Genomic DNA, 15,491 nt, shown 5'->3' on the forward strand with positions numbered 1-15,491 from the left:
GCCAACTCTTGGGCTACTCTTTTACTAACGAATAGTGGGATTGACCGTCACATTATAACGCCTCCACGGCTAAAAGGGCGAGCATGATTGGTGGGACGGGGATTCGAACCCGCGACCCGCAGATTGCGAGTCGAGCGCCCTAACCACCTAGCCATGCCAGGCCTTTGAGACAAGAGTTGCAGTATACAAAATAAAAAAAACGCTAAATTTCGCTGTTTTTTGTTTTTTACTCACAATAACCCCAGTATGTTAGAGCTTATTTTATTGTGTGCTTGAAAGAAATTAAAATTACCTTTAATTTTCTAATCTAAGAATAGCTCAATAATTCTTTGTTCTATCAAATTCAAACACAATAAATTCTAGACTCATTTGTAGAAAGAAGGCAAGCTGCATCATTTAAACAAGGTTGCTTTTCTATTTTGCATTCTGTACTGGCCACATGAAAAAGTAAAGGTGGTTTATCTACCGGGACTATAGGATGATTAAAGTGATTACATCTTAGAACTGCTTATCCTAGGGGAACTATATTTTATCAAAGGCACATTTTGTTTTCAAGACGTCTGTATTAGAAATGTCAATAAAGCTAAATGCAATGCATTGGAAGGTCTTGAAGTACGCCAGAGATGTAGAAGAAACTAACGAACTAATTACAAGTAACATAATTGAAGTTTGTGCGGATGCTGAACACTATGATTCGTTCACATATAAGAAGTTTTTGAACGAATACTTTTTCACCTTTTCTTCTATCATTATTAATAATTCTCTCAAGGAATAAAATGTATATTTCTTAAGAAATGGGTGGATTTTCCGAGCCTTTAGCTGGCTGAAGATACAAAGGCAAGCTGGAAATAAGAATATCCCTTCAAATGTAAAGGTTGACTTATAATGCTAGCAGGAAAATGTGCTGAAGATTTTTTTTTCTGCCGGAAGCTGTTCAAGTTCAAGTGGATTTATACTTAAAAGTGAAACTAAATCACGACATGCATTCCTGACATATGATTAGATTCCTCGCGTGCATATTTAAAAAAAAAAGAACCAGCTCAAATCAAATAAATTCATTTTTCATTCATACCTGCTATGTTGCTTAATTCATCACACGGACTATCGTGTTTTGAACTATTGAAAAGAGAATTAGGAAACATGTGACTACGTATGTTTTGGTGAGTCTTGTAAAACTTACAAGAGAAGAACTGAATCAATTTAATCTATAAATTTGCAGATAACGTTAGTGTTAAATAAAACATCGCTATTCTTCTGAAAAAGGTATTAACCTATGCTGAAAAAACTTGTCAAAAATAGAGAGAATTACCTGCGGTATGATACTTATTGAGCAATACAACAAAATAATCGAATTTATTTACTATGTTATAGTAGAACAGCACTTAAATGTACAGGTTCTAAGATATTTGCTGTACTTAGCTATGTGTTTATTTAGGTAAATTCTTGTCTACTCACATGAGAGGTAACAATGGGATAGTTACCTGGATATAAATCAATATGATGTGCATATCTACACGTAGTAGTATTATCAATATATTTCATTATTTTATACCTAAATTGATTTATTAGTCTCCTACTTTACTACAGGAAAGTTAGATGGATCTATCAGCTATTACATAAAATTATTATCTTATTTGCTTAAAAAACAATAACAACAACAAAAACACCGATAGTATGATCTTAATTTACGTACAAATACTTAAAGGTTAGTATGAAGGATCAGTATTGAAAAAAAATGTTAGGAGAACATTTGATAATGTTCGCGACAACTCTGTAGGCTTATATGGATTGAATCGAAATGAATTACTACTTTACCCTGGAGTAAATAGTTGCTAGTCTAGAGACTGTGGCTGAACAAATTATCGCTGACGTTTTGTTATAGACATGGACGTTATAGATGACCTGAAATAAAATACAAACATATGTGATCAGTACTTGTGCAATTACGTAATCATACAGTACTAAGTAATTGTTTCATAAAATATATTTTTATCTTTATCTATTTGGAACACAGATACAATAATATGATATTAAAACGTATAATTCTCTATAATAGCACATCAATACTCTAAGAATTAAGCAATTGAATTTTTTTGACTTGTCAGATTTTCCCCATATGTTTAAAACATTATAATGAATAACGATTTGCTATTGTTATAACCCCATATTTAATATGTATACTATTTATAATTGTTCTTAGTTATAGAGCTTAAAAATAACGTAATATTTATTATTCCAATTTTTCTCCCCTCCCGAAAAAAACTTGTGTTATGAGTGGTCATGATGAGTATATTTTTATTTGTTTATTGTTAAGCGCAAAGCTACACAATGGGTTATCTGTGCTGTGCCCTCCATGGGAATAGAAACCTAGTTTTTAGCGTTAAAGTCTTTGAGACTTGCCGCTGTACAACTGGAAGGGGGGGGGCAGTTGTGAGTGTATTACAATACATACCTTTTTTATTACGTTTCTGTACATGTTTGTACTTTTTGCTAATATTATCACAAGAAACTGACTAAAGGTAAGCATTTTTTTTGTTTTATCAACAACCTACAAGAAAAGAGTTTATATGTTATTACAATATGAACATGTGAATTAAAAGCTCTATTTAATTCAAGAAGTTTATTCATTCCAATTTATTAATATATATATAGTAAACCACTTGAGTTTTATTATTCTTGTCCTATAGGTATGAGCCTGAAATTGTAACTTTAGAAAAGGCATTTCATTATTATATATATTTTGTTCTTACTTAGTTCATCAAGAGCAAATAAATTTCAAAACAGGCTGTAGACTACATACATATATGTAGGTGTGTTTAAGAGAAACCATATAATTTACTTTAGTTTTTGAGCCTTTGTTTAAATCTTCTAGCATCCAAACTGCAACGAGATTCTAAAAATACCAATAGCTACATTCTAAAAGTTCCACTAGTTTTACAATCAGGCAGTTGAAAGATCTTGTATAATCTATGAAAATTTGTTGGTCTCTTGATGTACCTTCCTTGCTGACAGCTTGCACTTGACAAGAACAATATATAATGGATATTGTAACAAGCAGTTTTTGTTCTCACAATTAATTGTATACGCAAAATAAGTTATATATACATTCTGTGTGTATCTGTACTCAAAACAACGATATAAATTAGATATTATAACAAGTAATTTTTTTGCTGTCACAATTAATTGGATATGCAGAATATACATTACACTGTTCGTATATGTATATATATTTACATGATTTAGTGTTTTAGGTTGAAGTTTAACATTCCCTGGACTTTTGTAATATATTTGATAAAACTCTTTTATCATATCACGAGTTTTCTAATATTATTGTTTGCTACAAATAAATCATTAGGGTTTATGTTTAACCTGAAAAAAAAGGAGTAATTGTCGTTTTGTACGAATAGTAGATCGACAGTAACGTGTGATGTCGGGGCACCTCAAAAATGACAGCTTATCCTACATGCACTTAAGGAGTTGGTCAACTTAGCTAACAGGATAGTTAAAAACAAGCTTCCTAATCACTATATAGTTTCAGGCTTCTTAGGTTACTAATCTGGGAAAATATTCTAATACATTATGTAATTGTTCTTGTCAGTATTATTTAAAAACACTGCATTTGACTACAGATTATTTCTGCAATTTATTTAAATGAACAAATATAGACATAAGATATGAGAAAAAAACGCCGAAAGACACCATCTTCAATTGATTCAGTTGGATTTATTAATGCAGCTGTATTTCAGATTCTTACACTACTCAATGTAAAACAAAAAGTTTAAAATCACTAAAGAAAAACATAAACTACTTTCTTGCAGACTTACTAAACAGATGTATTAGCATATTTTTTAGAACATAACTCAGAAAGAAGTTACTTTACTGTGTTAGGCGGTTTCTTCTCTCTAACGTCACAATATCTACAACAGATTTCGTCCATCCGATCATTATACTTGTAAGAGTTCATACATATATTGTCTGCTAACGATTATATTACGTCAGAAAAAAGCCGCCAAAAATTTGAATAGGTAATTGTTACAAACGTAACCTCACAATTTTTGTTTTTCATGAGGAAAAGCAAATTTTAGAATTAGAAAAATTAAACTTAATTTATTATGCCATATTAAATACGTTCCACTGATTTTGATTTTATAATTCAAGTCGTTTATTTTTGTGGTAAAAACCGTTTTGTATACGGACCAAAAAATAATAGCTCTCGAAATGATGACGGATCTTAAATGAACATTAATTATTATTCGTTTGATATTATCATAGATTTGAACAAATATTAGAATATACACTTTAGAGACTAAACTAAGAACGAATAGCTATCATCTGTTTGCACGGAAAACAGTTTTTAGTTCTATAATTTGAATAAGAAACTATGTTATTTATCTTACAATCTTAATTTTTCAGTCGTTCTAATCAGTCCGTTATTGTTTTTTTTAATTCGAGTGAATAAAGAAGTACATACTAACGTGTTAACAGTTTACTGCATGTACTGTAAGATTGGGAACATTGTAACTGTCTTAATGTTAATGAATCGGGAAGAAGCAACAAATATACCTTGACAAATGTTTCAATAAGAGTTTAGGTCTTTCATAAGTTTTGGCACTGGATATCAATTTTTTTTCTTTCAATAATCTAAATAGGCCTAAAATTCCACTAGCAAAGAGTGAAATGAACTTATTGATTTTGAAAGTATTTCAAAATAGAATAAAAAATAAAACAAAACGAAATTGCGCAAAGCGTGTAGGAAAATTTAATATAGAGTTGCACATAGCACACATTTCTAATTCTATCAATATATTCGTCAGATCTCATTAGAAAAATAGAATAATTTAATACAGAAAGGACTAACTTAAGCTCCAGTGAAACTGCCTGATGGTATTTACGAACGGTCCATCCTTTTAAATATTATTAAAGTTAAGAATAAAGCTAGATGTTTTCATAAGGGAGGACATACAATAAGAATAGGCTAAGTTTCTTTTGCTGTTTTGTATCAAAAATGATTACAAATGAAAAACTTTTGTTATTAAGTCGAAAACGTAACTCCCTGCTTTATTATCGAACTGATTTAATAGTTGAATTAAAATATTTGCTAAGTCCTGTTTGGATATAAAAACTGGGGGTTTTTACGATTACTTCTGAAATCGGCTTTTACAACTTTTGAAATTTTGAGCTAAAAGCCTAAATATTTTTACTTCATGGCAGAAACAACTTTTAAATGAGAGATCCGTAAAGTTCCGTTTTTGAATAAAACTTAGTTATAGCATAAGTTTTAAATATAAACTCTACATTGTTGGATTTTAGAAATAATTGTTGTTGTTGTGTTTTATTATAGCAATTCACGATTTCATTTGAAAACCAAAATTTAGTTCTGAACAGAAATCTTTTTTTTTACTAGAAAGACTTAAGGTTTTTTAAGAAAATTAAAATTAATTTGCTATAAGAACCTAAGTAAATCAGACGAAATTGAGGTAGGATCGAAGCTGAACATCATCGAACTTCCCACCTTATTATTTAATAATTCGAAAGAGATTTTAAAGCTGGCCAATTTAAGTTTTATGGTGACTAAACGTACGTGCTTTTTTTTGAATTAATTTGATAGCTGTTGTAGTACACATTTCTGCTTTTGCTACACAATTAAAAAAACAACAACATATGTAATACTTGATATTTATTCATAACAACAAATAAACAATCATAAGTTGCTATTGATTCGCAAAAGCAGTTAATAAATATATGTGTCTTTTATAGTATTGTGTATATCCATTGTCTAGTTCAGACGTTCCCAACCTGTGGTACATGTACCCCCAGGGGTACATTTGCACTTCTCAGGGGGTACATAGGGGTTTGAGAGTTGCTAAAGTTCCCCTCGTATTAATGAACTTGTTGCCAACAAACAGGCTCAACCATCTCATTAGTATTAGTATTTAGTTTTTAGTATATTGTTTTGACAATATACTAAGATAATTTATAAATTCCCTGAGTTCAATTTATCGATGTTATCAATACTATAAGATCCTTATGCAGTCCACACATACAGATTTCATAATAAATAATATAAAATCAATATAATTTTATCAGTTTCTGATCCTTAACTTTTAGGGGTACATGGGATCCTGTCAGAATACCCAGGGCCAAGGGGTACAGAGGAACAAAAAGGTTGGGAATCCCTGGTCTAGTTAGTTTAACCTCTGGTGTGAAACTTGTATTACAGAAATACGGCCGTAAGCGGAATTAAATTTCCTTGTTATAATATTCATTGTCATTCTTGTTATTTCAAGTTTCTTTGATTTCTGTTAGTCTTTGTTGTTGTTTTATTATTTTATAAATGTCATTCATACGTTATATTAAAACGATTTTGGAGCCTCACTACGTCGTTATAGTCCATGTCGCCATGTCTGGTCATGCATTACCTATCGATCGTGCATCTTGAAAATAGCATTGTAGGTATTTTCCGTTGAAGAATGTTCTGATGTAAAGCTGTCGTGACCAAAGCATACCGCTCCTCCCTTCTGCCTTTCCATAATACATCCTGTGTACGATGACAACGTTTTCCCAGTGCCCATTTCAATGAACTGATCACACAAATATCCGGCAACTTGACTGGTATGTCTTTTTATGAAATAGCATGATCCCATGTTTAATTCTCCAGTTGTTTAAGAAATGCGATACTTGAGCCTGGGGTAAGCCATTATACTACCTACAAACGCTAAACGATGTCAAAATGTAGTTCTGATACATGCTGATGCGACTTTATATCGGCTGTGGTCGTCACGTGACTCGCTGATGTGCGTAATCAAACTAGTTTTAATAAACGTACTCAACCCAGTATAATGTGAAATGAAACGCTTTATTAACAGCCTTTATGAAACTAGGTCCCATTAATTTACAATTTTTTAAATAGTTTACCTACCTTGTTGTTCTTCTTTAGTAGACCTCGATCTTCTATTATCACAGAAAAGTTATAATCTGGTCCCGAGAAAGCTAACTGCTTGACAGTTCGCACCACTAGGAACGACATACAAGTTTTAGTGATATGTCTGTACAAAGATATGTGTAATACAATATACGTACATTCAACCTAACTTATTTCAAGATATATGTAAGTTCTGGTATATTAAGATAATTTGCTAGTTTCATTTTGTATGATATGAACTTTAGGTAACAGGCTGAGATGACACTTTGGGCTTAAGATTTTTGCAAAACTAGACCAGAAAAGAAGCAGAGTGACGGCAACACAAATGCCACTAAATGCAAAATTTACTACACAATAATCAGGTGAAACAAAATATAGTAATCACTTAGATTTGAGATTCGTGTCATATGACCTGTTCCTATAAGCGAGACATTTAGGTAACGATAGATAAACTAAATATTTATAATTATTTTAACAGTTAATATAAAAGTAAGAAGACTAGTCTCTCCAGACGTGAATTACGTCTTATAACGACAAAAGTTACCGAGGTTTATCGATGAATAAAATCCAGATAAATTATAATTCTTATGAATTTTTTTTTTAATTGTAAAAATAGATCTATTTGTTTTTGTTTTGTTTGTAGTTAAGCATAAAGCCACACAATGAGCTATCTGTGCTCTGCCCAACACGAATATCGAAACCCGGTTTCTGACATTCCGCTGTGCAACTGAGTGGCAAGAAGAGATCTATATGTAAACCGTCACGACAAATATAACTGAGAATGCATTATTTCGTAAACAAACCCTTAGACATTTTTAGGACTTATTTTAACACACTGAATATTATATTTTTTGTTCGGATTCAACATATTTATAATCCAGCTGTTTTTTAATTTTATTACCTTTAAAGAAGTCGACGTCAGATTTTCAATTGGCCTAATATTTGTGATTAGAATAGCATTTCAGATTATATTTTGTTTTTCACAAGCCACTGTCCAGGAGGCCTTTTTCAATACTAGATCTCGTCAGCTAGGCTGTACGATAAAATCCGAAATGAAGAAATTAAGAAGAATGTTGAAATAAACTCATCTGCAGACTAAGTGATTTTTATGATAAATATTGGGGCCTGTTAAGTTCTAATGCTTCGTCAGCTTTTGGAATTTAAACCGTAACTTTGATATTTGTTACTGGATGTAAAATTTTATTTCTTATCGCAATTTGCCAATCATATTCAGATTCTAAGTGATCCTTATTGTATTCTGAATTATTTGACAACAGTTTATATTCTGTAATGCTTACTCAAGGAGCATCTCCAGTTTTAAAAATATTAAATTAAGTTCAAGTTATATTAATATATGCATTTCAGGTTTTATTTCCTTTTCTTTTACATTTTCTCCGTAAGGCATGGTCTACATTCTGTAATAACATGTAGTAGTGTTGATCTTAATGAGGCTCTTCAGACCAAGATAGTGCCTCCTTACGTTATCTATGGATCTAATGCTTTTCTAAATATAAAGTTGACTTTATGGTACGAATAATTAAAAAGAGTCTTAAGACTAAAATTAAACAGGTGTTATAGAAACATTGTTCATTGGGGTCAGTTAAAGAAGTTAAGCACAATGAAAAGACTAAAATAGAAAATAGAGAAAGAAAAATAAACTTTTCAGTTACTTTGTCGGACGAGAATAATGGGATTAGCGAGAAGCGAGGAGGAAAGAGCAATCTTGAACGATTTGAATAAACAAGTAGCATGTATGAAACAAAATAAGATACCAAACGACATCAAGAACTAGCCTGACATAACTGCATGGCATAGCTTTGAGGAAAGCGTGGAGAATAAGGTCACCCCCAAATTAGATTTCCATTAATTCGTTTTCATGTTATTAAGCTATAAATTTTGTTTAAGGTTACAAAACTTGTCCAAAGTCGTGTCTTGAGAAAATTTAAAATGTCTGCTTCGTTAGACATTAACATCGAATTAATAAATAACTAAAAATCAGCGTGACTAAAATACTTGTTGACATCAACATAGAAATATCATTAAATTATCAAAGCCAGTCTATCCATATTACAGATTTTAAAAAAAAATCAATTAGCTAAATTCTCCTGCAATGAATTGTCAGTGATGAAACGTACTTATTATTATTATTATTATTTTGAATTTCGCGCAAAGCTACACGAGGGTTATCTGCGCTAGCCGTTCGTAATTTAGCAGTGTAAAACTAGAAGGAAGGCAGCTAGTCATTACCACCTACCGCCAACTTTTGGGCTACTCTTTTACCAACGAATAGTGGGATTGACTATCACATTATAATGCCCCCACGGCTGAAAGGGCGAGCATGTACTTATTTTATCCTCCTCAAATATGTGAAGCGAGATTAAATCGTTTTTCAAATTTAACATTGAACTCAGGCAAAACACAGATCTGCTTAATATGTTTGAATCACAGGGTATGTAAGAAAGTGCCCCCCCCCCCGCAGTGGCACAGCGGAATGTCTGCGGACTCACAACGCTAGAATCCGGGTTTCGATACCCGTGGTACGCAGAGCACATATAGCCCATTGTGTAGCTTTGTGCTTAATTACAAACAAACAAACAATGTAAGAAAGTAGGTTTCAATGAATCAGAAGAGTAATTTACGGTGTTCGTTTTCTGTTTCACATCTCAACAAGTATGACACATACTAAGATACTCAGTAATAACACTTAAAACACCCAGAAGTATATTTTGCGCGTTTTACTGATTCAACACCCTGTATTATATCACATCTCTTATTATATTATCGTACCAGCATTATTGAAGTAGTTCCAACTTTTATTATATGCACGTAACAAAGAAGATATAGATTTCAACAGAACTGAGCAATATAAAGTTTTCAATAAATCTCGTATATAATAACTATTAAGTATAATCGGTGAATACCTATATTAATAACTGTACCAAACTATGGTGTTAATTTAGATCTATAATCCTTTATTCTCCACTAATAACCTAAAATTATTGTACCACGAGTAGCGAATCAAAGAACATATTGGGCCTCTACTTCATGTTTTCTTCACTGAAATTAATGTTTTAGTGAAGAAAAGAAATTAAAAAAGAAATAAATAATAGTTAGTCCGCTGAGTAATATTGGTTAATTAATCGTGAAGTTATGTCAAACGCTATCCAATTACCTAAAATATGTTAGGTTATTAATGGTGAGTAAAGGATTACACGTCTAAGCCAATAAACTGTTTACATTCTACCATTATATGAGGCCTACTTTATTTATTTGCGTTTATCTTCCAACAGCACCTATGAACCGTGAATTCGGCGAAACTAGTCTGTTACAACTAGAGTAGCGAATCAAAGGATATATTAGGTCTCTACTTCATCTTTTTTTCACTGCAATTCACATTTTGGTGAAGAAAAGAAATTAACAAACTTTTGCAAGTACTATCTACTATATTAGTAACTATGTCAAAATTGGAAAACTATGGTATTTATTCTAATATATTAGTAGCTATTTCAAAATCGACAAACTATGGTATTTACTCTACTATAATTAGTAGCTATGTCACAATCGCCCAACTATAGTGGTAGCTATGTCAATACTATAATATCTGAAAGTGGATCGAATTCCTGATAATACACTAATGCTTGACGAGCATAAAATATTATTTAATTTTTATGTTAGTACAATGGAAATAAGCTAAATAAAATAATCTACTTACATATAACTACGAATGTTTCATTCTTCATTGCTCTGTCGTACACCTCAGCAATCCTAGCCCTGAAAAACCTTAAAGGATCATTTTCAATCCTGGCTTGTATATCGTTGACTTGTGCAGAATCTTTATCAAACACATTAAACTGGAACTTGAAATCTGTTCCCTGAAATTACAATGGTAGTGAGGATTATACTATCATTGTTGCTACTAGAATCAATAGCAGTTGTTGTTGCATGTAATAAGGCAGGAGAATAGGTATAATAGAGATATAAAGTAATATCAGCCGTAACTGCTAAGAAGACGTTGGCTGTGGTAAAAGTGTAGCAATAGAGATTGCACTAGAAAAAGTATGAGGTGGAGGTAGCGATAATAGTATTAAAAATAGAAGTAGAACTTGTTGAGACGTTAGTTAAAGTTTTAATAGAGTCAGTGCTAGAAGACCTAGTTATGGTGGAAGAGTAAGAGCGGTAATACTAGTAAGGACTAGTTTTGTGGATGGTGTTAATACTAGAAACTAGTCTTTCTAGTATTAACATCATTACTCTTTCACCATCACCTTCGTAACTAGTTCACCTGATATTAACATCACCACCATCTTAACCGCCATCTCCATAAGTGCTATTATAGAGTGGCGATTACACTAGAAGTAGTACTACGGAGGTAGTGTTGAATGTAGTGATGGTGTTGATACTAGAAACTGGTTATGGAGAAAATAGTGAGTGTAATAGTGATATTCATACTAGACGAAGAATCTGTGTGAATGGGGATGATGGTATTAGAGTTTTTCGGTCCTAAAATATTACCTAAAAATGTTATGATGCTTGTGATCATGGTGTTATTATTAGAATCAGTATTTCAAGAGGTTGTAGTGAAATTCATATTCATTCAATAGATAGTTGTGAAAGAGGAGGTAATGGAAATATCTATTCGCTTAACGTTAAAACAGATATATGTGTATAGGATTCTCTGGATTTTGTGTTAAAGTGTGTGTGTGTGTGTGTGAATTAAAAAAAAGAAAAAATATATATAATATAAGTCGAATGCTAAGAGATACAAAAATGTATTCCTAAGAACAGCTTAAGAAGGAGTAGTAATTCTAAACTACTTCGTAGTTAATTACGGATTTTAATTGAAAAATATTCAATAAATATCTTAGTAGGAGAATTCCGATTAGATAATTAGTTACCAGCACGACTTGTTTCTGCAAGCAATTGTTTAAGATATGGTGAAAGTCAATAAAACTGTGGTTGCTTTTACATAAAGTACGTTTAAAAAAGGATTATTAATTTATATCCTGGCGTTCTTCCCAGAAATTGTGACATTTATAAGCATAAATATGTCTTCTATAATTATTCAGAACGAAAGAAGTCCAAAAAAGGCAAAGAATCCTAAAATGAAATTACTTACATCATAGTCTTTTGTTCATCCTGTTCTTTAGTGAAATAGCAGAAACTAAAAGTCCAGGTGACGTATTTCACACATCACACAGCTGGAAGGTTGTTATGGTTTCTTGCCATAATCATTATTCTTTAACAGGTTAAAATAACACGTTTTTTTATGATTTAAGGTTTTATTGTGTAGTAGCTGAAATCTGATTACGTGTTTAAAGTACCAAACACAGTCTTTCTGTTACAGTATTAAACAATCGTATATCCAGTAACTCCTTAAGGACGATAACCGGAAAGGTTTCTATATGTCTTTGACATGCCTACACTTGCATATCACTTTTTGAATTAATGAAATACTATTACTTTTTAATGTGCAACACTTGTTAATGCTTTTAATAAGAAAGCAGCGTTGATCACATTTTTTGAACCTTTATTACACACACACACACATCCAATAACTGTTTAAATCAATTATTGTTTTTAAGGAAATATCACATCATCGATATTGCTTTATAAATTTAAAATATCATTCATAAAGCTGGCATTAAACTAGATTTTAAAATATTAATTGGAGAAATTTGCGCAATAAATTTTACATAAGCAGTCTTGCCGGAGCTTTGTAAAGACTGATTCCACGTTATTTATAATCATTTAAGAACACTAGTTACGACATTATTTACTTGATTTGTAAGCAATGGTTTCTTATTATCTACATTGCAAATTCTGATGTAGTCTGACATGTGTTTTTCAAACATTTTTATTAAGTTGAAAGAAATATCTATGTATCTATCTGCCTGTCTGTTTATCTGTCTATTCATACGTACTTCATCTTCAATCTCATTGGCGTCCACTTCGATTAATGAATTCACATTTTTTGGCATATAGGGGGCGTTGTCGTTTACATCCAATACGTGTATTCTTCCACTCAAATAAAAAGTCTCTGATAAGGGAATTCCATTGTTATTTCTTACGGAACATCGAATTTCGATCTTTTCGTTTGCCTTTTGATCCGCATCCAAGGACGCACGAAACGATAGCAATCCCTTTTCTCGGTCTACAGCTACTATTTTCTGCCCTGAACAAGAGAAAAACAAGTATTATATCACATAAGACAATTCTTCTATGGACATCTTAACTGTTTTTAACATCCGTTAATTAATAGCTAGATTTGTACGAGCTCTCGTTCGATTCTACTGTATACAATAATATCAACTTTTCTACATGAATTACTTCGTTCTTTACAAGAAATATTTTGAAATAACTACATACAAAAATACAATAAAGTATTGCTAATAATAGTATCAATAAAACACGAAATTAATACTATTGTTTTAAGTGTATGTGCCCTGTTGACGCTTAGTACAAAAACATAAAATATATGAGCGTCAGAGCTGTCTATTTTTGATAAATGGTTACAATATTAAACTGGAATCTTACAGTGAATTCACCCTCATTCTATGCATACTTAATTTGCACTTACTCGTTAAATGAAGAAATTCGTAACAGTTTACCAAAACATCATAAAGAAAGAAGTAAATTGTAATTAAACTAACAGAAACTAGAAATTACTGAATAAGAAGTATTTGTTTCTGAAATCTAACTAAAGGCTTACTCAATCAAGTTGGACCTGTCGGAAAACTTCTCTCAAGTAAGGTAACGTTAGTTTTGAATTTTTTTTACATGTCAAGCTTGTTTTCAGTCTGCAGAAAAGCGACTTTGAGGAATGTGGTCAACCTTTTAAATTGACGTGTATATTTTGAAGCTTGCTCGATGCCTCGGACAATGTTGTTACTAAAGAAAAAACTAGTCACTTTTGCCAGTCTTCCTTAGATTTTAGTAACAAAAGTCCCATTATCTATCGTATTCTTAAGTAACTAAACGTAAAAACACAGTTAAGACATAAACAGTTTCTACTCAAATATTAAGAGAAAATTATTGGTGAAGCTCTAGTAATTTCTTAAGCTTTGGTTTCCTAGTAGGTCGGTGTGTATTTGTCATAACAAATTAAACCGGCTAAAAGACCAGTAAAATCGAATAACCGTCAACTATCTTAAACCAAACAGGTGGAGATTTTCATATGGAAGGGAACCCAAAACCTCTTTCAGTGAAAACAGTCTGCACTGCTTAAGCCCAGGCCAAATACAATGAAACGATGTATTTGTACTTTTGTATTTATGGCAAAGCTACTAAGACTATCTGACGCCGCCTATAATTTTGAACTACCGATCAGAGGGAAGGCAGCCAGTCAGCAACACCTTACCTCCACACTAAGGGACTAATTATCACTCATATATTTTGTGTTACTGCACAGATTCGAGCCCGATTCGCCAGCTCAGGAAATTAGAATAACCGACTATCAGTCATTACAATTCCGTACTGATATAGTCATGAAAAAAACAACAACAACTTATGTACTTGAGAGTTATTGAAACGTTGTACCTGTTTTCAAAACATTCCTCTTTACTGTAAAAACTATAACTTGTAATAAAATAACAAAAATATATATTGCGTGTCTTTGAATGTTAATTAGGCCTATGAAAAGTAGTGTATTTCTCTGTAAACCTTTCTCAAAATGACTTCAAACGTCAAGTGACTGCTCCTCAAAGACACTATAATACTATAATGCTACCATTAAATTATAATGAAAAATATACATACAGTTATGTAATCAATAAATAAAATAGTCGACAATTGTTAAAAAACGTAGACTTCTTTTTGAATGTTTTTTCTTTGGTGTTTTGGTTAAAACTTCAGATATTGTAATCACTGTGCCTATAAATTGGACTATAAACTCAACAAAGTGAGCGGGATTTTATAAATCTATTGTATAAGCTTAATTCTTTCCTTGAACAAAGAAAAGTTTAAACTAAAAACTAATGGGAAGACAGATAATTCGATAAAAAAGCGTTCTCTTTAAACATGTTTTTTTAAGCCATGAAAAACATTTTATGTCTTGTAAGATTTATACACGCTCTTCTTGAAAACTCACAATAATGAAGCATAACATAAAAGCAAATAAACTTTATTATCAAAGATTTATGTTTCAGTAATGATTTCAAACAAGAAATAGTTTGCTGTACATCTATGAGGATATTATTACTGCAGCAGAAATGAAAGGTTAGTTTTGCTATTAAGTAAAGCAATAAGATGATACGAAAACACTGAAAACCTAGTTCAATTTATTGTCTTTAAATGAGGCATAAAGAGATTTAATCAAATTACTGGAAAAAACATTTGGTGATTTAATTTCATATCGTATTTTTGAAATACTTATTGGACATGCCATATTTAACAAAGTATAAAAGCTATAATTTGGTTAATCATTAGAAATATAAAGTACAGTAACGATAAAAACATAAAATAAATTACATATTCACTAAATGCAATAAATCTACAATTTTTCCGTTCAAAAAAATCGAAATATCAGCCTTTAGATACTGAGATAAATAAACATTTTTTGTAAGTTGAAACA

The 15,491-nt window shown here is 31.5% G+C and overlaps 1 protein-coding gene across 1 annotated transcript in view; it reads right to left on the reverse strand.

Moving 5' to 3' along the window:
- The window catches only part of LOC106468581 (proto-oncogene tyrosine-protein kinase receptor Ret-like), a 95,555-nt gene that overhangs the window by 39,833 nt on the left and 40,231 nt on the right, over window positions 1-15,491 (reverse strand). Inside the window, exons 4-7 of the mRNA XM_022396921.1 lie at window positions 12,844-13,094; window positions 10,635-10,794; window positions 6,920-7,014; window positions 1,816-1,902 (exon numbers count right to left, since the gene is read on the reverse strand). Coding sequence (XP_022252629.1) covers window positions 1,816-1,902; window positions 6,920-7,014; window positions 10,635-10,794; window positions 12,844-13,094 — 593 coding nt within the window. The remainder of the gene's footprint in view (window positions 1-1,815; window positions 1,903-6,919; window positions 7,015-10,634; window positions 10,795-12,843; window positions 13,095-15,491) is intronic.

Source organism: Limulus polyphemus, unplaced genomic scaffold (genome assembly GCF_000517525.1).
Source record: "Limulus polyphemus unplaced genomic scaffold, Limulus_polyphemus-2.1.2 Scaffold3064, whole genome shotgun sequence".
In the NCBI taxonomy this organism is placed as follows: domain Eukaryota; kingdom Metazoa; phylum Arthropoda; class Merostomata; order Xiphosura; family Limulidae; genus Limulus; species Limulus polyphemus.